We start from the raw sequence: 24,065 nt of genomic DNA on the forward strand, positions 1-24,065 counted from the left end.
CACATGATTGAATGCTGTTGTTTTAGTTGAGTGTTAATTGCTTGTGTGTGTGTGTGTGTGTGTGTGTGTGTGTGTGTGTGTGTGTGTGTAGTTCCTGTACTGGTGTCGGGTTTGAGGAAGATCACAGCCACAGAATCCAGCCTGACGCTGCACTGGAACACACCGACCCAATCACACTACAGGATCCTCCAGTACCAGCTACGCTACTGTGAGAAGGTAAATACTACACCATACTAGAAGTGCGCTTAAGTGTTTTCGGTGTGCACTTGTAGTGAACTTTAATTCTTTTAAGTATATTTTTAATAAACTGTATTGCAGATAATATATTATTAATGGAATAAAAGGCCACTTAAGCGTACTTAAAGAGAGACGTTTCTTAACACACTTAAGTAGACTTCACTTTGTAATTATGCCAAATAAAAATTTTATTTTAAAGTGCATTTGAAATCATTGTTTTCATAATATTTTGCCGTGCACTTATTTTGATGTGTTGACTACACTTAATTATAATTTTTACCTTAATGTGTTTGATGCTACATTTAAAGTTAATATATTTTAAATGTACTAAATTGCAGCTTCATTACAAATATGTAAATACAAATATATTTTAATACAGGACATGCAAGTTTCAATAGGAATAATATTAAAGTATATTTTAGTTTACCACAAATGCTACTGTGAGAAGAAAACTACTACTACATAAAAACTACTATACTAGTCTATACTACACCATATTTGAAGTGCACTTAATTGTATTGAATGTGCACTTGTAGTGCATTTCAAATATTTAAAAAAAATCTATATTCTTATCTTATATATTTTATAAGAAATCTAAAAATCTTTAAAAAGTACACTTTAAAAAAAAGTTTAGAAACTTAAAATAAACTTAAAATTTTAAGAAACTTTTTTTTTTTAAGTGTCAAATTAAATTACATTTTAAATCATTGTTTTAATAATTGTGTGGTGCTTTAAAGAAGTGCACGTATTTTGATATGTTGACTAACACACTAAAGCACATGTAAAACACTTGATTATTATTTTAACTCTGGTGTGTTATTCGATATAACATTTAAAGTTAATATATTTAAAATGAACTAAATTGCAACGTCTTTATTACAAATGTGTACTTACAAATATATTTAAATGCAAGTTTCTATAGAAATGGCATTAAAGGATATTTTAGTTTGCCACAAATGCTTGTCCCTGCAAAGACAAGGAAATGTGCATATAAAGATGTACTGAAGTGGGTCAAAAAGCACTCTTAAAGGGTTAGTTCACCCAAAAATGAAAATTAGCTTGTGTTTTACTCACCCCTGAAGCATCCTAGGTGTATATGACTTTCTTCTTTCAGACGAATCCAGTCGGAGTTATATTAAAAATTGTCCTGGCTCTTCCAAGCTCTATCATTGCAGTCAGCGGGTGTTGCAGTGCTTCAGTCCACAAGTCGTCAAATAAAGCTCGCGCATTCATAATAAAATGTGCTTCACACGGCTCCGGGGGATGAATGAAGGCCTTCTGTAGCGAATCCATGAGTTTTTGTAAGAAAAATATCCATATTTAAACGTAATAAACACTTTTCTCTCACTTCCGGTATCTGGTGGAAGGTGTATGACGTATGCGCAGCGCGCGCGCCTCTGAGAAATGCTAGTCTCGCGAGTTTGTTTAATAGGAGCAAAGGAAGCAAAGTTTCCTTACTTTAGCAAAGGAAAACCAGTCTCCTCTTGGTTTATATCGAAATCCTCCGAGATTTTTCTTTGCAAATCTTCGGTTTGTACTTCTAATTCATTTTATTGTCTCTCCGCGTTCGTCACTAATCACGCAACGCCGACGTGCTATGACATCCGCCGGCACGGCTTCCGCGTATGACAGTTGGTGGAAGTGATATAAAAGTGTTTATTACTTTTGAAATATGGATATTTTTCTTACAAAAACTCATGGATTCACTACAGAAGGCCTTTATTCATCCCCCGGAGCCGTGTGAAGCATGTTTTATTATGAATGCGCGAGCTTTATTTGACTTCTTGTGGACTGAAGCACTGCAACACCCGCTGACTGCAATGATAGAGCTTGGAAGAGCCAGGACAATTTTTAATATAACTCCGACTGGATTCGTCTGAAAGAAGAAAGTCATATACACCTAGGATGCTTCGAGGGTGAGTAAAACACAAGCCAATTTTCCATTTTGGGTGAACTAACCCTTTAAGGTCAGCTAATTGCATTTAATAAAAATGTAAACCATAATGCAATTCATTTAAGTGCTTTTACTTATGCTCGTCACGTCTTTTACTTGCACTCAAGACGTCTCACACTGGTTTCAAAGAGCACACAGCATTTACTCAGAATAATGTGATTTCTCATTGTTTTTATACCTCCGTTTTCTCTGCCCTCTCCTCTATTTTTATGACCTCTCCCTGTTTCTCTGTCTCCATTCGACTAAGTATCGACTAAACGATTTTAATGGAAGATATTGGTGTCTGTGTTCCTTTGACAGGAGCGCGGCTCTGAGGAGAACGCCTGTCATTATATGGAGAGCAATATCAACGAGGTGGTGTTGAGTGATCTGCGCAGGGCGACGCAGTATGAGGTTCAGGTCCGCGCTCGCACCTTGGCCGGCTACGGCAGCTTCAGTCAGGCTGTCGTCTTTCGGACCCTTCCTGACGGTAAGAAAAGCTCTAGTCGGAGGCGTCAGCTCAGTGTTGTGGTCGTTTATTAGTGCCCAACTTTTTGTTCCCTAGAGTTTTGTTTGAGAAGGCGGTTTATTGATTTTTTTTTCCCTCCTTGTGTAGATCGAAGCCATTTTTATTTTTTTATTATTTTTATTTTTTAGATTGTATCGCACCTTTTTCTGTTTTTAACCCATCTCTCTCTCACTCTGGCTGTGTGCCTCTCTCTGTTTCCCTAGAAGATGATTCCTCGTCTCCGCTGCTTGTTACCGGGATCCTTATAGCCATGGGCATGCTGCTCCTCATCATCGTCATTGCTGCTGCGATCTACTGTATAAGGTACAACAAGAGACCAACAAGAAAAAGAGAGTGTGAGGTTGTTATAATTGGGCCTGTGTGGAAACTGTGAGTGCAGAAAGCTCAGGAGATTTCCACAGAATTGAACAGCCGTCATTCACTCGTGCCCTGTCCACTGCATGTTTGCTTATTAAATATTTAGGCTATTTTTAATAATGCTTTCAGCAACCACTAAAACTAGAAATGTCAGCAGAGTCGAACACATATAGTTGAATGTGCTGTTTTCAATGTTGAGATACTTTGTCTTATCCTGGGATAATGAGAGGCAACTGTAAGCTCTTTGTAGGTTAATGACCTGAACACTGACTTTGTGACACTTTCACATCATTGCATTCAAACATTTATTGTGTCATCTGGCTCAATTAATAGTATGGTTTTAGCACTACCTGTTTTATTGAGTAATGCATGAGTTTGGGAAACCTGTTTGGAAATAGTCATTCTTTTTGCACGAATGACCAGTGTTGATATTGTTAACTAAAACTAAAACCAGGGTTATTATCGTTAACTAAAACTTTTCAAAAACAAAACAAAAATTGTTACTTGAAATAAAATTAACATTAAATGAAATAAAAACAAAATGTAAAAACTCAAACATATTATTATTATTATTAAACATTTATTTTAGCTAGCTGCCAAAGCAACATTTCTCATGTTTGTAAAGTACTGAAATAACTACAACTAAATAAACTAAAACTAAAATCTAATAAAAACTATATAAATATATTAGAAAAACTAATACAAATGACAACAACAAACAAAAATACTGAAACTTGAACTAAAATTTAAACGAAAACAGAAAATATTAAAATAAAATACAATTTAAAATATTAGCAAAAACTATAATAGTATATTAATGATACTAAAATAACACTGACTAAACGATTAGAAATCATTTCCTGCAATTAAAATAATAAAAATAAAATATAAACATTTGATTAAAAGAAACTTAAAAATCTTTTTAAAAAAATGGAAATGTTGCCTTGGCAGTTAGCTGAAATAAAATAATTTTAAGTAGAAATACTAAAATTGCTGAAACTAAAACTGAAATAAACATATTAAGCTACAGTATATATATATATATATTCTGGTAATTCTGTGTGGACCTAATTAAATGGAATATCTAGAAGTGACAATGACTTAATTTGCCTCTAGCCCTTTGTACACCAGCCTGTTTGAGCCGAAAGACCTAATGTACATTTCCAAAGTGATCGGGCTGTCCTAACAGTTATTTCAGCTTCATGAATTTGTGGGAATTGAGAGAGAGAGAGGAGAGAGTAGAAAGGGGAAGTGGAGACAGGATACAGTTTTCCCACCCCAGTCTCCACAGGCCAAATCAGCAGAACAATAGTCGTGACCCTGGGGTAACACACACACACACACTCACACACTCACTCACACACACTCACACACACACACACACACACACACACACTTCTTTAAGCGCAAGTGTACCTACACAATGAACAAACTTTTTTACATTCTTACACTCCAGTGGACACTCAGACTCAGATTGCTGATAAATGGGATGTATGTATGGCCACGTATGCACAGCTAAGATTACAGGAGCGTGCCTGTTTAGTGGTTTACATATATCGTTCACATTTGCACACATTACATATACAAACTTTGACACCCAGTTAAACGGAGAGTCCCTACAATCAATCTCACACACACACACACACACACACACTCACTGGAAGCCTCCGGTCCAGACCTGCCATCAGCAGTGGGTGGGACAAACACAGCTATTTTAGTCCTGGGAAATCAGGGAGAAAGATAGATGTGGAAAAAATGTGTTGCTATTTAAAAGCACTGATGTTCTCAGTCATGTTTTCATCTAAAATATTAACTTTTGTTTTAGATGTTTCTCCTAAAATGCCTTAATATAAAAAAAAACACTGAAGTCCCCCTTCTCCTTTTAACCTTAAGTCACAAACAAGTGAGGTCCTCTGAATACAGTTTAGGGTCATAAGCAAGTGTCCACAAGTCCAAAGCACAAAGAAGGAACGAGAAGGACATTCAGTGAAAAGGGAGAGAAGAAAATAACAAGAATGACAAGGAGAACGGGCTTGAACAACCTGAGTAATTTAAGACGGCGTTAGAGTATAATACACGATGAGACGGTCTGAATAAGGCATAGGAGCCTGAGGTGAGAAACAGAGACACAAGAAGAGGAAGAATGGGGTGGAGAAAGGGATTTTGTGTGCATTCAGTTCATTCTTTGCTCAGAGTAATATGACCGCACAGGACAAAAACAAACATGAAACAAAACAAGCATAAAGCCTCACACTGTGCCCAGAACAGGCATGACACAACAGGCTTCCAGTGTCAAGGATTTTTCCAGCCTTGCTAAAAAACTACAGATTGCACACAAAGTTTAAAGAAAACCTGACTCCCAATTGATGCAATCTGACATTAGCATGTGGCTAAGCTAACAACACAATCCTCACATGGAATACACAATGATTGGGTAATGCATTTTACTATTGAACCAAATGCTTTTAGAATTAACATTTCTTAACTAATCAGCCATTTTTATGAAGCTTTTTCACAGTTTTACATGCGATCCATGCAGTCAATAGGGAACAGGGGACGTTCACACCAATGTAACATTTTTTTTAAAAGTTATATATGTTAAAATGTTCTTAAAGTAATGTTTATGGACCATTCTTATAACTTTATGCTAATCAATCACAGAGAGCGTTCGCTCATTCAAACAGGGCTGCGTTTCCCAAAAGTATCATAAGAAACCATTGACGCTTTTGGGAACGGCAGCCCAGAACAATGAGGACAGAAAAAAAACATTTGTTTGAGATATTTCACAATAAACAAATTGAAATTGTAGCCTACATAATTGGTGCAATTGCATTTATTTAGATTGAACATTAAAAGTTCATATTGATCATGTTCTAATCTGTAATGTTAATATAAATAATGCACTGTCAGAATAAGCGGTTGCATTTTATGCCTGCACCAGTCTGTCACTGGCAGTCCATTATGGAAATGAACCATGGTTTTACTAAAGTGACCGTAGTTCAACTATACTATTTGTAGATTTCAACAGTAAGCATTATTTTAACCACGTATAAACAAAAATATAACTTAAATTGCAATTAAGGCATATTGAATGTTAAAATGCATTTCAAATATAGTTAAGTGGGTATCATTACCCATTTTACTCTTAGAAATTTAATAATTTAATAATTTAAAAGTTCGGTTTAGAAGTATCGTATTGGTATCGGTATTGCCGATACTGGCCTTTAAAAGTATCGGTATCATATCGAAAACAAAATAAGTGGTATCTTCCATCCTTAGCGAGACCCAACAGCAGTACATTGGGTTTGGCATTTCTCCCATTAAACCTGATGGTGTAAAGCCACTAAGGATATAGATGCTGGTGAGCTAGTGCTCCAACCTGGTTTAATAACTAGCTTAACCAGCAAGACTTCCATGGTCAGTCAGCCAAAAAGTCCTTGCTAAGTGGCCAACAACACGGTCAACCTGCTAGACGAGCATCAAACCAGCACTTGGTGATTTGGGATGTGGAAACAGACTAATTGAACTGAAGAGCATCACACGTTAAGTCAAACGTTAACTCACTCAGCTGTGAAATGACTAATAGCTTGAAGCCTCTGCTGTGGGTTTTTCCCTAGTCCTGAAAATGGCCATTAATATCTAGAAAGCTTAAATGTGAATATGCATGTTAGACTGCTCTTGCACACGTTGTGTGATGTTCACCAGTGTTTGGCATTGAAAGAAGTTTAGATCTCGCAGCAGACATTGACATCAACTATCCGTTTTCTGTTCACAGGAAGCAAAGTCATTTCAAAGATGCAGAAACGAGTGACAAAAATGGCCAGTATCTCATGGGTCACGGTGAGCGCAGAAACACACACACACGGCATCTTACTGTAATTATGCATTCCGGTTAAGTTGTGGGTTTTTTGATTAATGGAGTAACTGACATTTTTCCCTCTAAGGAGTGAAAGTTTACATCGATCCATTCACTTACGAAGACCCTAATGAGGCCGTGAGAGAGTTTGCTAAGGAGATTGATGTCTCGTGTGTCAAAATCGAGGAGGTTATCGGGGCAGGTAAGACTTACTCGCTCACAGACTTTCTTCTGTGTTTTATAACACATTATAAGGGTATTCTTAAGGCATTATAATGAATGCATAATGCATTATAAAAATAAACTTCGAATATGTTGTTTCATGTCAACATAATGACAATAACTTATTTGTGGTTATAACTTTTATGAGTATGATTATTTATAACACACAATAAATTTACAGTGCATTATAAGTCTCATATCTTGACATTTATTTATTTAAGATCTGCACAGTATCTTACTGATATTACAATAAATATAGTTCAAATCAAATGTGCCATATTACACATTCAGATATCTGATCTTATGGCTGTATAAGAAAAAAAAAAATTATTATTATAGTTGTTATTATTTATAAGTGGTCTTTGTCTGCTTTAAGTAAAGTAACAAGTTAACAATGGCAAGATATGATACTTATAATACATTATAACTATGAGAAATATAATCCATTGTAAGTTAAGTGGATGCATTGTGTTCATTGTTTATTATAAATCATCATAATCTTAAAAGCTATAACCACAAATAAGACATTCAGATATCTGATCTTATGGCTGTATAAGAAAAAAATAATTATTATTGTTGTTATTATTTATAAGTGGTCTTTGTCTGCTTTAAGTAGAGTAACGAGTTAACAATGGCAAGATATGAAACTTATAATACATTATAACTATGAGAAATATAATCCATTGTAAGTTAAGTGGATGCATTGTGTTCATTGTTTATTATAAATCATCATAATCTTAAAAGCTATAACCACAAATAAGTAAATATTGTAATGCATTAAAATGGTTGTTGTTATGATTACTTATGAGATGATACAACATACTGTATAATACTTTTTTAAAATGTATTAATAATGCTCTTATAAGGTATTATAAATACAGGCTTCGTAGAAAGTGTTAGCTTTTCTTCTACTGGACATATTTCCATTTCAGATATTAAAGTCAAGTATTTGGTTTCAGTCATTTGAAAGATATAATAAAAGCGTAATATTGTGAACTCCAGTCTTAATGTGCATTCAAGTCACGTTATTATTTATGTAATGCTTTATAGAATACAGAGTTTCAAAGCAATAACAGTAAAAATGCATACATTTCAGCTGTTAAGCAGTCGTTTGAACTAAATTGCTGAATTATATTATATTGAATTATATTGCTGAATAATGTTGTTTCAGTTCAGTTTAATAACTGTTGCAAAGTTCATCAGTTATGCCAGTTTCAGCAGAAATATTCAGCTCAATTTAGTTCAGTGTTGTTTCATTTCAGTTCAACTGCGTCAATGTTGCAAATTTCATCAATTGTGACCCTGCCTGTGAAAACCCAGCTAATGTCGTTTTTTTTGTGATTTATTGTTTTCTACATAAAATCATCCTTCATAAAGATGTAGAACATTCTGTGAAAATATAACCTTTATATCTTTAATATTGACTGAGTAGGACCATGTCAAAGATTGAAATCAGTGTGAAATTAATGGTCGAAATCAAACTTTGATGGTTTACGATTTTGAGACTTTAGCCTGGATTTCACAGACAGGGTCACAATTATTAAACAAGTTTAATATAGTTATGAGATTTCACAAAAATAGACACCAAGCAACCCCCCAAAAAAGTCTTGTTTTGTTACTCATGGCTTATTACAGTCACAACTGTTGTTAGGACTAAAAAATGATTTGGATGAAAAGATTCCCAAAAGCTGAGTCCCTTGTTTTGCCGTTCTCAGGCGAGTTTGGAGAAGTGTGTCGTGGACGGCTGAGGATTCCGGGTAAGAAGGAGAACTACGTTGCCATTAAGACTCTTAAGGGTGGATACACAGACAAGCAAAGGCGGGACTTTCTGTCCGAGGCCTCAATCATGGGCCAGTTCCAGCACCCCAACATCATCCACATGGAAGGCATAATAACAGCCAGCTGCCCCGTCATGATCCTCACCGAGTTCATGGAGAACGGAGCTCTGGACTCCTTCCTGAGAGTGAGTATGCGCTGATCTCACTGGCTCTCGTGCACGAGGACTAGGGTGACCAGACGCCTCGTTTTTCCCGGGACAGTCCCGTATTTCAGCTCTATTTTTAGTGTCCTGACTTATTTTGAAAAAAATCATGTTTTGTCCCGTATTTCAACATTTCTTTAAGACTGGGTGATCAGGGCAAGTAGTAGAAGTCTTGTCACACGAGAACAGCCTAATCAAAGGTAACCAAGCTTGTCGTAGAACATAATTACCATCCAATCACGATTCGTTATCGATTAACATGCAGTAAGTGAAGACGGGACAGAATCACGCTGAATAGCACGACAGAATGTCTCTTGGCCGCGCGTCTGCGTGATCCCAGTTCTGCAATCAGTTCTCCTTGCGCCTTAATTGTCAAATACACACACAGCTGTCAAAATCTCCATCGTGTGGAGTATCTCATGTAAATACAGTCGCTTATGGCTTAAGTGAACGTAAACAGGTAAACACCGGATATGTGTCAGTATATTACATTCATTCAGTCTTAAAGGGACAGCAGCATATATATATATATAATTTTGATATCATGAAATAAATGATAACGAGGACCGTCTGACACAGATCTTTCTTTTTCTCTAGCTCAACGACGGCCAGTTCACTCCGATACAGTTAGTCGGGATGCTGCGCGGCATCGCGTCGGGAATGAAATATCTCTCGGAAATGAGCTACGTGCATCGTGATCTTGCCGCACGGAACATTCTTGTCAACAGTAACCTGGTCTGCAAGGTGTCCGACTTCGGTCTGTCGAGATTCCTGCAGGAGAATTCATCTGATCCTACCTACACCAGCTCACTGGTACGCAATGAGAAGTACTTCACATGAACTCAGTATTATAGGGGGGAAACAATGCAACCGAGCATGTCTAGCAATGCAAGCGTCATGATTTATCCCGAAATGCCTTTTTTAGGGCGGAAAAATTCCGATTCGTTGGACGGCACCCGAGGCCATTGCTTTCCGTAAATTCACCTCCGCGTCAGATGTGTGGAGTTACGGCATCGTCATGTGGGAAGTGATGTCGTTCGGAGAGCGGCCGTACTGGGACATGAGCAACCAGGATGTAGGTGTTTGCATGTTTGACATTTTATTGTGATTGCATTTTGTTTTACATTAAGTTTAACTTTAAATGAAATCAGAGATGCAGTAGAAATCTTGTCCAGATGGTTATTTTTGTTATGGACAATAGCCGAAATGTTTGCAGATATTGCTTTCCGTTACACTATTGTTCAAAAGTGTGGTGCCAATAAAATTGTTGTTGTTGTTGAAGAAATTAATACTTTTACTCAGCAAGGTTGCATTGATCAAAAGTGACAGTAAAGACATTTTTAATCTTACAAAAGAATATAATTTTTTCTGTTCATCAAACAATCCTGGGAAAAAAATGCATCACGGTTTTCGCAAAAATATTGTGCAGCACAAGTGTTTTCAACATTGATAATAATCAGAAATGTTTCTTGATCAGCAAATTAGAATGATTTCTGAAGGATCATGTGACACTGGAGTAATGAAGAAATGATCACAGCAATAAATTACAGTTTAACAGATATTCACATAGAAAACAGCGATTTTAAATTCTAAAAATATTTCACAATATTTCTATTTTTACTGTATTTTTGATCAAATAAATGCAGCTTTGGTGAGCAGAAGAAAAAATCTTACCAGCCTTCTCAGAATAAAGCTAAAATGAAGCTATAAAGTGCTAATATTGACATTATACATGCATTTTCAGGAAAATCTGTAAAACATAGTCTCTTTTTACCCAATCAGGTGATTAATGCCATTGAGCAGGATTACCGGCTGCCGCCGCCTCCCGACTGTCCCACTCACCTGCACCAGCTGATGTTGGACTGCTGGCAGAAGGAGCGGACGGCACGGCCACGCTTTTCCAACATCGTCTCAGCACTCGACAAGCTCATTCGCAATCCTGCCTCGCTTAAAATCACCGCGCAGGAGGGGGCAGGGTACGTTTAATATCCATTACAGCACTATATCACTTATTATTCCAGTTATGTCAAAGAGCCACAGCAAGAGGACCAAAAACAGGGGTTGAACGACTTCTGACTTTTTAAAGTCGACTTTTATGTGATGAAAGTCGAGTCGAAATCGACTAGTCACTGATGACGTCATTAATGAATAATTAACTCTGGAGCTGAGACTCGAACATAAATCTACATTTGTACTACTTTTTTATATGCAAAGCATGTATCAGATTCCCCATTGAGGTCTTGATTTAGAATCAAACTAATTCTAGGACACTTCATGATTTAGTTCTGTTGCCGATGGTTTTATGTTACTGTGTCAACCCCAAAAAATCAATGTTAGACAGTAACGAAATTACTGAAGAATAGTCCAAACCTCGTCACATGTGATTTCAGCAATGCATTTACCCAACAATGCTTGTCAATCAAGAGCATAGCAGTTCCTGTTTAAGCTTTAGTTGCATTTCACTCCGTCCATCACTTGGTTAGCTTGGCTCTCGTGCACCTCTTGTATGTTAGTCTTGCCCCGCCCCTCTCAGCATGTTGGCCTGTCAGTCTGTCAATCAAGACTCAGTATCTCCTCGAGGGAAAGCAGTCAGAGTCTTCCTCTCTCTGGCAGTCTTTCTACAGGCCGACTCAAGACGTCATCTTACATGCGCTTGGCTCTCTCTTGCTCCTCAGACCCTCTCACCCGCTGTTAGACCAGCGCTCGCCGCTGACGCCCGCGTCCTGTGGGACAGTGGCTGATTGGCTCAGGGCCATTAAGATGGAGCGTTACGAGGAGAGCTTTCTGCAGGCCGGTTACACATCCATGCAGCTGCTCGCACACATCACCACAGAGTGAGTGAAGATAACAGCACCTTCACTCAACAACATCGCTCATTTGTAAAGTTTATGGATATAAACCAGGTATAATAGACAGCAAAATACAAGTAGAGCTTAATTACAAGGACGGTTTTTTTTTATTATACTTGAAGAATAAATAAATTAATTTGCAATCAAATTCATGAAAATAAAAAACCTAGAAACAAAAAATTATATATTATATTATTACATTACATTACATTATTAAAAAGTTTGGAGTTGGTAATTATATATATATATATAAGCCCCTTAAGTTCACCAAGGGTGCATTTGAATAAACATTATACATATATTTTCATTAATATATAATTTGTCCCTAGAACATATTAATTTAATTTACTCACTTAAATGAACAAAATCTGTTTTATCAGGGAATAAATAAATAAATAATAGTATTAAAAAAAATTGTATAATGAATAATAATAAAAAATATTATTATATTATATTATATTATATTATTACCTTTTTAAATGTTTTTGAAAGAAGTGTCTTCACCCAGGCTGCATTTGATTAAAAATATATCAATTTAATTATCTTTTTAAAAGAACTGTTTTCTGTTTGGGTGTATTTGAAAAGTATTTTATTCCTGTGATGCGCAGCTGTATTTTCAGCATCATTACTGCAGTCTTCAGTGTCACATGATCTTCAGAAATCATTCTAATATGCTGATTTGCTGCTTTGAATTGATTTGGAAATAATTTGTAAAGTCACTTTTGATCAATGTAATGCATCCTTGCCCCCCAAACGTTTGAACCGTAATGTATATTTATATATATATCCTTATTCTTTTTTAAAGATGTAAACACCATAATATAATCGTTTCTATGCTCATGTCTGCAGTTATTTTAAAAGCTAAGGTCTTTATCCTCTCTCTCTCTCTCTCTCCTTCCATCTGTCAGGGATCTGCTGCGTTTGGGAATAACTCTGGCTGGTCATCAGAAGAAGATTCTGTCCAGCATCGAGGCTCTCGGGATTCAAAACCAAACTCCAGGGAATGTGCTTTACTGAGTGAAGCGTCCACACACACACACACAGATGCTTGCTGAGTTTGCCTGAGAACCTTCATGTAACCTACACTTCCATCTGTCAGGGATCTGCTGCGTTTGGGAATAACTCTGGCTGGTCATCAGAAGAAGATTCTGTCCAGCATCGAGGCTCTTGGGATTCAAAACCAAACTCCAGGGAATGTGCTTTACTGAGTGAAGCGTCCACACACACACACAGATGCTTGCTGAGTTTGCCTGAGAACCTTCATGTAACCTACACACTCACAATCAGGAACATTTCTACTTCCTTTTTTACCGGGTCACTTAAGGATCAGGATGGCTTACTTGCTTCCAAGACTACCTAAAGGGAACCAGTCCAGGAACCCGCTGGAACTATCACTGTAATCCCACTAATATTACAAAGCGTCATTTGTGATATCAAGCGGCTCTCGTAGGGATGTTACCTCCAACATTTCAACATTTTTTGGGGAGCCACATGATGTAACCCAAAACACGTCTCGATGCAAAGACAGTGATGACGTATTTCCATTTTTGTAGAGTATTTTTCTAAAGGAGACTTTCATACTGAAGAGACTGGTGGAGGATATACAGCAAAAGATGAGAAATATGAGACCTTTATATCACGAGAATTTGGATACAAGTATCTGATTGCAGACTGTGCGTGAACGGTCACATGCTCACACACACTAAGTGCCAAGTAATTGGTATTTTGTTTTTAAATGATGCACTCAGTGTGTGAGTGTGTGTATGTGAGCGGCAATAAGAAAAACGAGCACAGAAGTCTTGGCACTTTTTTTTTTGAAGAGAATGAGGCAGAAGTTCCATTGGTGGACAAAATATGAGAAATGTATGTGCTTATATACACACTCACACACACACACACACTCTCTCACACACACACACACACACACACATATATATATATACACACACATGCACACACACACACACATGTATACGCACACACACACACACACATTTAAATCTGCAACACTTGACTGGCCTTTGAACGACCTTTGAACGTGTGCCATACTGTGTTGTTTATTACGGGAATGTTGTGCTGGTTTGACTCACCAACTTGAAGCTGGTGTCCATCAACTCACCACAAGATCCAGAAGCCACCCTCTCATACCACGCAAGGGTTTGTGTGTAGGAGGATTTGGTCTTCACATTGGAGAGCCACAAGAACAAACCAGGGACTTTTATTCTATTGCCTCTTTTTTTTTTTTTTTTTGCATAAATGTATCTGGATTTATGTAAAAAGATTAATTTCCTTTGTCAGTGTAATCTGTGTTTCCGTTACAATAAAAAGTATACATTTAGTCTCGTTTTGAATAGATTTCTTAGCTTCTTCTCTTTTAATAACACCAGGAATCACAGTATTATTGGGTCCTACTTAGATGTCTTTCACTACTATTTACTTATGTGAAAATCTTTTTAGGTACAATGTATACAATGCTCATCTTGAATTGCATGGGATACGGTTAAGGTTAGGGTCAGGTTTACGTGTGGGTTCAGTTTTAAGGGTAGGAATGATAGTGTAATTACAGATGTGATGACAGAAATTAATTACAGGAAGGTATTTTGAAATGTAAGGACATTGTAAAAACACTGCAGCTCAAAAGTTTGAGATCAGTAAGATTTTAGATTTTTTTTTTTTTAGAAGTCTCTTCTGCTTATCAAGGCTGCATTTATTTGATCAAAAACCCAGAAAAAACAATAATATTGTGAAATATTATTGCAATTTAAAATATATATATATTTTTAATTTTAATATAATTAAAAATATAATTTATTCTTGTGATAACAGCTGCATTTTCATCAGCTGTTACTACAGTCTTTAGTGTCACATGATCCTTCAGAAATCATTCTAATATGCTGATTTATTATCAATGGTAAAACAGTTTTTGCAGCTTAATATACTTTCTTTTTTTTTGGACCCGGTTATATTTTTTTCAGGATTCTTTGATGAATAAGAAGTTAAAAAGAACTGCATTTATTCAAAATAGAAACCTTTAGTAACAATATACCACTATCGTTCAAAAGTTTGGGGTCAATACATTTTTGTTTCTTTTTTTTTAAAAACAACCAGAAACTCACAGCGCCTTCAAAATCATCCAAACGAGGTGCGTTTGGGTTTGGAAAACCAAAAATATTTCCAAAAAATAAAATGCATGAATAAAGTTTGCACACTCCACCAAAAATCATATGCAGAAAGTTTACTGAAAGAAACCAGGCAAACGTTTCGGTCACATGTTGACTATTGTCAATGCCACGCTAACAATACTAGGAGTCATCTTGATCTAAGTCGCATGATCAACCAGCGCAAACATTGAGACACCCAATCAACATACCAAATTACACAATACTGTACAAACATAAAGTGATATGTAATCAAATAGAGGAGAAAAAAATATGATCCTCTCACACATTAAAACCATCATAAATGCAGCCTTGATGAGCATGAGAGACTTCTTTAAAAAACATTCAAAATCTTACTGATCAGCAGTGTTATGTTTAAGTGCTTTGTGTCAAATGATTAATTTAAACGTAAGTACATAGTAGTTAAAGACACTTAATATAGAGTGGGTCCTTCTCTTGATTATAAAGAGTTTAATAAGATGTCCTCCCTAATCCAAAAAGAGCATTAATTGAAAGTGAAGGTGTGGTCACATTAGCGAAATTTTGTAGGCATAAAGTCATTTGTCCATTATCAATATAGCGATATATGAAGCAACGCTCAAACAGAAGTCACTTTTAAACCAAGCAGCTTTCTGTCAGTAAACGTGGTGAATCAATGTAACACCAACTTGAAAATCTGCATTGGGAAATCCCAATGGCATGGATTCCTATTAAATTACTTGATTTTGTCTGCAAAAATGAGCTGATAATGGTAAATGTGATGCACCTGTGAGGTAAGGAGAAAGTATTATATATGCCAATATTCAGAAATACCAGAAGTATTGATAAAAGTGCAATGTAGTAAAGTCTGTCAAAATTTGTGTGTAGCACCTTCCGCTCTGCAGAACCTTTTGAAGGATCCAAAATGGGGGAAATTTGGCTAAAGTTTACTTTTAAGATTTCAGTCTGATCTTCACCCTTTGAGTGGAACATTTCAGACTGAAGTTTGTTTTAGTTTTTTCATTTTGCAGTGTTATGCAGATTTACAAAGAGGGTGCTACCAAAAGGTAGGGCAGCAAAACTGGACTCAACCTGTAAGCACAGCAAAGGAGAAGTTGAAGAGCACATTTACTTAAACTTTCAAGGCACAGCAAAAAAGACAAGCTGTTGAATTAAGATGTCTTTTTAATTCTAAGGGTCAGAGAGAGTGCAAAAATGGTCATGAAAACTAAATTGTGCCTGTTCTTGGCACCTAAAATCCTTCACAAACATTCTAAGTTGACCTAAGTAGATATGACCCTTTTAATTCTTGCTCTCTTCCCGTTTCGCAAACTCTCTCTCTCTCAAATCCCTCCCTGATCCTTTTATCTGTGACTGAATATGCCGCTGTCTGCACACACACACACACAGGTTTGTTTTTATGGTTTATGGGGACTCTCCATAGGCGTAATGGTTGTTATACTGTACAGACCGTATATTCTATTGCCCTACACCAACCCTACCCCTAAACCTTCCTCCCTGATCCTTTTATCTGTGACTGAATATGCCGCTGTCTGCACACACACACACACACAGGTTTGTTTTTATGGTTTATGGGGACTCTCCATAGGCGTAATGGTTGTTATACTGTACAGACCGTATATTCTATTGCCCTACACCAACCCTACCCCTAAACCTACCCCTCACAGGAGACTTTCTGCATTTTTAGATTTTCAAAAAACTTCATTCTGTGTGATTTATGAGCTTGTTTACTCGTGGGGACCTCAATTTAGGTCCCCACCGTGACACGAGTTCCCATGAGTCTGTGTGTAGTCAGGTTTAAGTCCCCACCAGAATATATAAACCAGTACACACACACACACACACACACACGCACACACACACACACACACACTCTCTCACTCACACACACACACACACTCACACACACACACACACACTCTCTCACTCACACACACACACACACTCACACACACACACACACACTCTCTCACTCACACACACACACACACTCACACACACACACACACACTCTCTCACTCACACACACACACACACTCACACACACACACACACACTCTCTCACTCACACACACACACACACTCACACACACACACACACACTCTCTCACTCACACACACACACACACTCACACACACACACACACACTCACTCACACACACACTCAAACTCGCACACACACACACCTGACGGATGCATATTTCCATAATTGTTTTGAGGTGATCCGATTTCTTGGACATTCTTGTTTTAAGCATTCCTCCCTGAAGATACAATGACCTTCTCTGCTCGGCAGAGGTGCGAGTGAGATTTGGGAGTGGGGCTTAGAGTTCCCCTCCCCCGTCTGTGTCTCTACACCAATGGATCTCTTGTCCACAATCCCTTCAGAAGAAAGAACCAGTTCTTTCCCAAGACTCCTTGAAAATGTCCTTGACTTAAACCTTCCATCTTCTTACGACTTCTCTTTTTTTCCCCTGCCATGTTGCAGCTTCCTTGCTTGTGTTTTTGTAAGTTTATTTATCCCGTTTTTGCAAACACATCTGGCACTCTGTGGTATTTGGTGAATCTCATGAAAATCACAAAATCAAAAGAGTAATTTAGAACAATTAAGATTGTTTACATTCTTTTAATGACAATTACCAGCATTTCCCCCTGAAATGCATTAATGTAATGCGCCTTGATGGTTTACGTGTAAGTTTGTTTCTAATTCTCATAGCTAATTATCTATAATATGTTCTCAAAGATAATTATCCTTAGACTCTCATTACTGAAATGGAGTACACGGATGAAAATCACTGTACCAACAAGAGATGCACGAATAATTTGTTTAACCTCTCAAAAGATATTCACACTTTTCTGATCAATCAGTTGTTAGTTTTTCTAAACTGACAAACAAGTAGCATTTCAAGACATATCCTAAAACAAATCTACAATAAATATGAACAACAATAACAACAAAACATAATAATATAATAATATAATGCATGTGTTGTATTGATCAAATATTTCAATGGTTATGTATTTAATATTGATCAAAATTAAAATTTAATAGCATTTAAAATACACATTCTGAATACCAGTTATCATAAACTTGTATATAATAAACAAACAAATGCAAAAAATAATATTGGTCGATCTCTGGTCTAGACACAATAATTGAACTAAAATTGACATGCATGAAAATGTATGTATGTATGCATGTATGCATTTATTTTTATCTCTCTATCACAGTAATAAGATTTCAGGGTACACGCTCAGAAAAAAAGGCACAAAAAGTTGTCACTGGGGTGGTACCTCTTCAAAAGGCACAACTTTGTACCTAAAGAGTCCATATTGGTACCTTAAAGGTACATATTAATACCTAAAGTGTACATATTAGTACCTAAAAGGTACAAAAGTGTACCTTTTAAAAAGGTACCGCCCCAGTGACAGCTTTTGTACCTTTTTTTCTGAGAGTGTAGGGCAGGGTTCCTCAAATCTTGCCCTGGAGGACCAATGCGCTGCAGAGTTTAGCTCCAACCCTGATCAAACTCAGCTACCTGTGATTGTCTAATGATCCTGAAGACATTGATTAGCATGCTCAGGTGCGTTTGATTAGGGTCAGAGCTAAACTCTGCAGGAAAGTGGATCTCGTGGGCCAGATTTGAGGGTCCCTGGTGTAGGGTGTTGTCACAAAAATATGCTATTTTCTTATTTTGTAAGTCAGAATCAAATGCAGCCTCAAAAATGCTTTTTAAATTTATAAAAAGCTGCCTATTTCAGAATATAAATAAATAAATACATGTATTTGATTCTGAAATATTGACAGCCTTTTTGACATTAAAAAAAATTTCTGAGGCTGCGTTTGAAACCTTTAGGATCCAAGTTGTTAATCTGCAAGAAACTGAAACCGGAAGCATACATTAGAAACTATTGTCAAATAGTTTGTTTGGTGGGTCCATATTATTAGGGTGGGAGAGTGGATAAGAGATTATAATTGTCCTTATTGTGGTAAGCTCTTCTGAATGCTTCAGTAAATTATATGTTGCTGCATGAAGTTTTTGGGGTCAATGATTGTCTGTCTTAGTTGCGTGTCTGTGTGCTCCAGGAGCCTTTATCTTTTGAGGAAGAGCACAAAGCACATTCCTCAAGTGTCCCACCCCACCCCCTACTCCAATCTTTGTCTTTAAAACAATGCCTGCCAGCCTCTCCTCTTACCATGCGTCCCTTTACAGCACAAAAGACAGCAGTCAGCACACTCCTCTCTTCCTTCACATATGGATTTATCATTTTCCTCAGTCATTACTCAAGCCAAAAATCTGAACATCCCATCTTTAACAGATGAAGTGTCTGCTCAAGGTTGTGTTCTCAACTCTATACTAAAGCAAAAAGCCACGAGAGGCCATGTGTTTCAGTGATTTTAACAGTTAAGGGCTGTTGTTGTTGTTAGACTTGTCATAAAGCAAGATTTAGAATATGTATATGAAAAGGAATAGCAAGTATGTTTTAAAAGTATGTAAATTTTTAAAAGGGAACATATTTCACAGACAGTTACAGTTCAGATATTGTATCATTAAAATGCCACATTTCTAAAAGCCAGCACGGCCTTCAGTATTAAAATGTGAATTTTGTGGCATTTAGTCTATATCTGTTAGCTGGCTATTCAGTGTGAACAGTGTCTAGTCAGCTAAGTTTAAGTCGTTGATTAGTTAGGTAAACCCAGTAGGTATATTTGATAGGCAGAGTATGAAACTGAAGAACTTGATTGATGTGTAAAACAAATGATTAAAAGTTTGTAAGGTCCATTTACACAGTTTACTGTGACGATGCACGCTTATAGAGTTATGCTATGTAATGATTGGGGTATAGGAAATTACAGTCATAATTATCTGAATTAATCCATACAGGAACCAAGGATTATAACAACACCAAGAAAACAAATGATGGACGATATTTTCAAAAAGTTCTAAGCATTGTGGTGAAAAACTCTATATCTTTGGAACGCTAAGGGATGCTGCCTTCTGACTTCTCACATACCTTCAGGTTATGCTGTCAACGATCCCTACCAAATTTTGTGCCAATAAGTCAAAGTGTTTAAAAGATATCAATATTTACAACAAAGTCTCAAAATGGTGCATGGGCGGTTTGTCTACATCTGGCAATATTGCTATAAATGCATTCAGCAGAACTCAAGGAATCCACAGACTAACATTTATACGTTTTATTTATATTTATATTAAGTTATAAGCACAACCTTAAGGATTTCATGATGTGCACAGTAGGTGGCGCTGTCAGTAAATTTAGCAGATACCCTCAACTCATAGTGCTAATGAAGCATAATAAAATTACATTTTAATTTCCAGCACAAAGCGATCAAAGTATTTTACCAAAAGAAAAGTTAATATTTGAACTGATGGTGGTGCTGTACAGTTGGTTCTAGAGACCTCAAAGTTGGCCAGTGGTCTATTCATGTCCATCCTAATAAGTGTGCCAAAATTCACCATTTTCCTAAGCGCTGCAATAGACTCACATGGCAAGGCAAGAAGAATAAGAAAACTAACACTTGGCCCCCTAATACATCAACACAGGAATGAAAATTATATTCCCCAAACAATTTCAGGTTCAGGTCTTTCATATGAGTATTCTGGCTCAAGCTAGAAAGCTAAGAGAACAGAAATAAATCCTAAAAATTTCTTTCTCAAACACAGTTGTGATCGGGAACTAACAACATGCCTTCTTTGTCAAGCAGTTGAGCAGGTTACTTTTCATATAAAATCCCTAAATTATGGGTTTTCTAAAACAATATACTTGTTTCACAAACTTTTGCAAACACCATGTTCTTTACGTAATGACAGATATCTCGGTCTTCCAGTTTTAAGCCTTTTATATCGTTACTCCAAACTTAGTCAGTCCATTTTATTGTCCAATCAAAATGTGGGTAATGACATGTAATTGCGCGACTGAAAAAGTGCTCTCGCTGACAAACAATCTGAAGTGCCGTAATTTTGCTTTTGAAGTCTCTTTGTTTTATTGGTCTGTTTTATAGGAGGTCATTCTCTTGTGTTTTAGTGTATATTTAGTGTATTCTTCTGTGCGTGACACACTTGTCAGAGGGACGTCTCTGGTGCCTGAGTGTTGACAGAGTGTGTATGTGACCTTTGTGTGAATGGCCATCCATTATAGAACGACGGGGAAGATAAGGACAGAGGTCTGTCCTATTAGAGAGCAGTGTGTGTGTGTGTGTGTGTGTGTGTGTGTGAGAACACTCAGCTCTTTATGTCTAGCCTTCATTCTTGTGTGCACTGAAGCATTCTATTGATAATTATATTATATATTATAAAATTATTATCATGATTATTAAATGCTGCTTTTACATATTTTTTTCAGGACAATTGTTATGTATTACAATATAAGATATATCTTTAATGTGATAAAATATATATATTTTAAATAAATGTTGGGGCATAGCTAATTTCTTATGGTATCAAAAATTTTTAAATTATAAAGACCTTATTTAAAGCAAAAAGTAACTATCGTGATATTGTTATCGTAAAAAAAAATTACTCCTATTGTGATTTAAGATTTTGGTCATGTCGACCAACACTAATTACACCACACATTGATTACACTGGCAATGCCTCTTTTTCTCTATTCTTGGTCGATCTTATATATATATATATGGGGAAGGGGGTGTCATAGTTTTCGTCCTAATTACCCTTGATTGTATAGACTTGTCAAAGTGTTATGAATCTAAACAATGTCTAATAACAGTTTATTTTTATTTAAATATAGAACAGTCAAAGAGATGACTTCTTGAAAGACCTGGAAAACATCACCATGGGCATATGTGTCATTAAAAAGGAAGGCGTTCTTGGAGACTACGACGATATTGGAATCATTGTTGATGGAGTAATGATTCTTGAGCAGATCAGATCTGTGGCACAAGCCTGTGCATTGATGCTGGGTACAATCTATGTGCTTAATTTGGCATACCCAAAAGAACTCAAATACTACTATGAATTTGTTCAGAAATTTCTTATGCAGATGGATTCTGAAAGGCTCTCCCCCACAATTCTAGGACTGAAAAACAGTTCACTGCTGTAAATATGTGCAGGCTCAGCATGAAATGTTAGTCCAGATGTCAGCCTACATTGCACTATTTTCCATTTAAGACCTGTATATCAGTAGTTCAAACATTTTTAAATTCCCTTACAAATTGTAATTTGTTGCATGACATGTGAACACTTTGTTGTGCAGTTTTAGCACAATTGTTATGATTCACAACTCTACTGTTGCCTGTTTCTACATGACATTTTTATTAATTGTGCAATGTTAAGTCAGCACTCCTGTTTTTAACATTTGTGCAGTTTTCGCACTTTTAATGATTCACAAACAAACGTAATGTTGCCTGTTTCCACATTAATTTTTTTTATTAATTATTGTGCAATGTTAAGTCAGCACTACTGTTTTTTACTTTTATGCAGTTTTAGCATTGTTGTTTTAATGATTCCCAATGTGGCCTCTTTCCACATTTGAATTTTTGTTTTTTTATTTTGTGAATGTGCAATGTTAAGTAAGCACTTGTTTTAAACATTTGTACCAAAGAAACTGTTATTGAAGATGCACCTCATTTGATGATATTAAAGATAAGTTTAAAACATTAAACTTACAACTGTCTGTATTTGCAAATCCATTTAAGGATCTCTCCTGTATACTAAGGTAACTAAATAAAATTAGTTAAGTTCAACTAAATTTGTTTGTTTAAATTTAGATCAAATCAATTAAAGGGACTAAGGTCTTACAAGAAAACAGCACTTCAGGCATTCTACTTAGCTTCATATTTAATTCAATGCATTACTTTCCAATTCCTTGGTAATGTGTAATAGCAATTTCCAACTGAATGGTTTTTAAAGTAAATCCTACAGCAAACTTTCCTCAGTGTGAAACTATAAACTTTACCTTGACCCTCTGCTTTAGTTGCCTTGGGTTTCTTAGCTTTGGGTGCTTTCTGTACATTGGGATCAACATTTTCTTTTGACTGCGTCTTGGCCTCCTTTGCTTTGGTCTTGGCAGCAATCTGAAATAGGACACAAGGACCATTTCACTGTATTGAATTCCTAACAATGATTCATAAAGTGGCATAAGAAACTGGAAGTTACCCGAAAGCGCCCTTGGGCACCTGTCGTTGTCGTCCCAGAATTCGCAGGTCTCACAAACACTCCAGTCTCGATGCCTTTGTTCAGGGTTCGTCGCACCAAAAACTTCAGCCGTGTCTCATTCACAGTCGTGTATTTCTCTTTGACGTAGCCCCGGATGGCCTGAGCCGAAACACCCTTTCTGGAGTCCAGCTCTTTCAGAGCTTCTTTCACCATCTCCATCGTGGATGGGTGTGGAGAAACTTTCCGTGCAACGGTCTTACCGCTGGAGCCTTCAGAAGCATCTGAAACAAGATTTAGAAAAGGGAACAGAAGCTATATGAAAACAAATTCTAATAGGAACATACAAGCGTTCATTTAAAACTTGGCAAACTCCACAAAATGGCTTACGAACCTGGTTTTGTTTCAGCGATTTCATTCTCAGAATCCTTTGGGATCGCAGCAGCTGGCTCTGCAGAGGCTTTTTTAGGAGGCATTACCAAAACAACCGTGAGAACACTAAACTTAAAACACACTTAAGTCACTCCAGAATGAATCTGACCCGCTTGCGTGTCTGTTTTAATAATGGAAAGCACCTTTTGTTGTTGTCCATCACCTGTTCATCATTAAGTCGTCTGTCTCCAATTAATTAGCCACATTAATTAAGTGATTGGTCAAGTTGTCAGACAAAGAATCAGCTCAAAGCTTAAGTGAATGTGTCTGTGGTTTCGTGTTCTGTTTGTGTACCTTGTCAAACAAGATTATAAAAGAGCTTTTACAGGACAGATCATTCTGATGGGTATTTTCTCTGGCGTATGAACACTTCAGGTT

General features: G+C 36.7%; 2 protein-coding genes across 2 annotated transcripts in view; one reads left to right on the forward strand and one right to left on the reverse strand.

Annotated features, from left to right (window-relative positions):
• LOC107556053 (ephrin type-B receptor 4) overlaps window positions 1-13,044 on the forward strand; it is a 47,397-nt gene extending 34,353 nt beyond the window's left edge. The window contains exons 6-16 of the mRNA XM_016239045.1: window positions 92-216; window positions 2,492-2,660; window positions 2,903-3,002; window positions 6,832-6,896; window positions 7,001-7,114; window positions 8,850-9,097; window positions 9,713-9,928; window positions 10,041-10,190; window positions 10,898-11,091; window positions 11,791-11,949; window positions 12,873-13,044. Of these exons, the coding sequence (XP_016094531.1) occupies window positions 92-216; window positions 2,492-2,660; window positions 2,903-3,002; window positions 6,832-6,896; window positions 7,001-7,114; window positions 8,850-9,097; window positions 9,713-9,928; window positions 10,041-10,190; window positions 10,898-11,091; window positions 11,791-11,949; window positions 12,873-12,981 (1,649 nt within the window). The 3' untranslated portion in view covers window positions 12,982-13,044. The remainder of the gene's footprint in view (window positions 1-91; window positions 217-2,491; window positions 2,661-2,902; window positions 3,003-6,831; window positions 6,897-7,000; window positions 7,115-8,849; window positions 9,098-9,712; window positions 9,929-10,040; window positions 10,191-10,897; window positions 11,092-11,790; window positions 11,950-12,872) is intronic.
• A 3,077-nt stretch (window positions 13,045-16,121) lies between these two features.
• Window positions 16,122-23,816, reverse strand: LOC107556018 (protein B4-like). The gene is made up of 4 exons (XM_016238984.1): window positions 23,650-23,816; window positions 23,259-23,539; window positions 23,030-23,176; window positions 16,122-16,193 (listed from the first exon to the last, which is right to left on the reverse strand). Exons 1-4 carry the CDS (start codon window positions 23,729-23,731, stop codon window positions 16,122-16,124), a joined length of 582 nt encoding a protein of 193 aa, XP_016094470.1. The 5' UTR covers window positions 23,732-23,816.
• Window positions 23,817-24,065: the final 249 nt, after the last annotated feature.

Source organism: Sinocyclocheilus grahami, unplaced genomic scaffold, assembly GCF_001515645.1.
Source record: "Sinocyclocheilus grahami isolate Dianchi unplaced genomic scaffold, SAMN03320097.WGS_v1.1 scaffold553.1, whole genome shotgun sequence".
Taxonomy (NCBI): domain Eukaryota; kingdom Metazoa; phylum Chordata; class Actinopteri; order Cypriniformes; family Cyprinidae; genus Sinocyclocheilus; species Sinocyclocheilus grahami.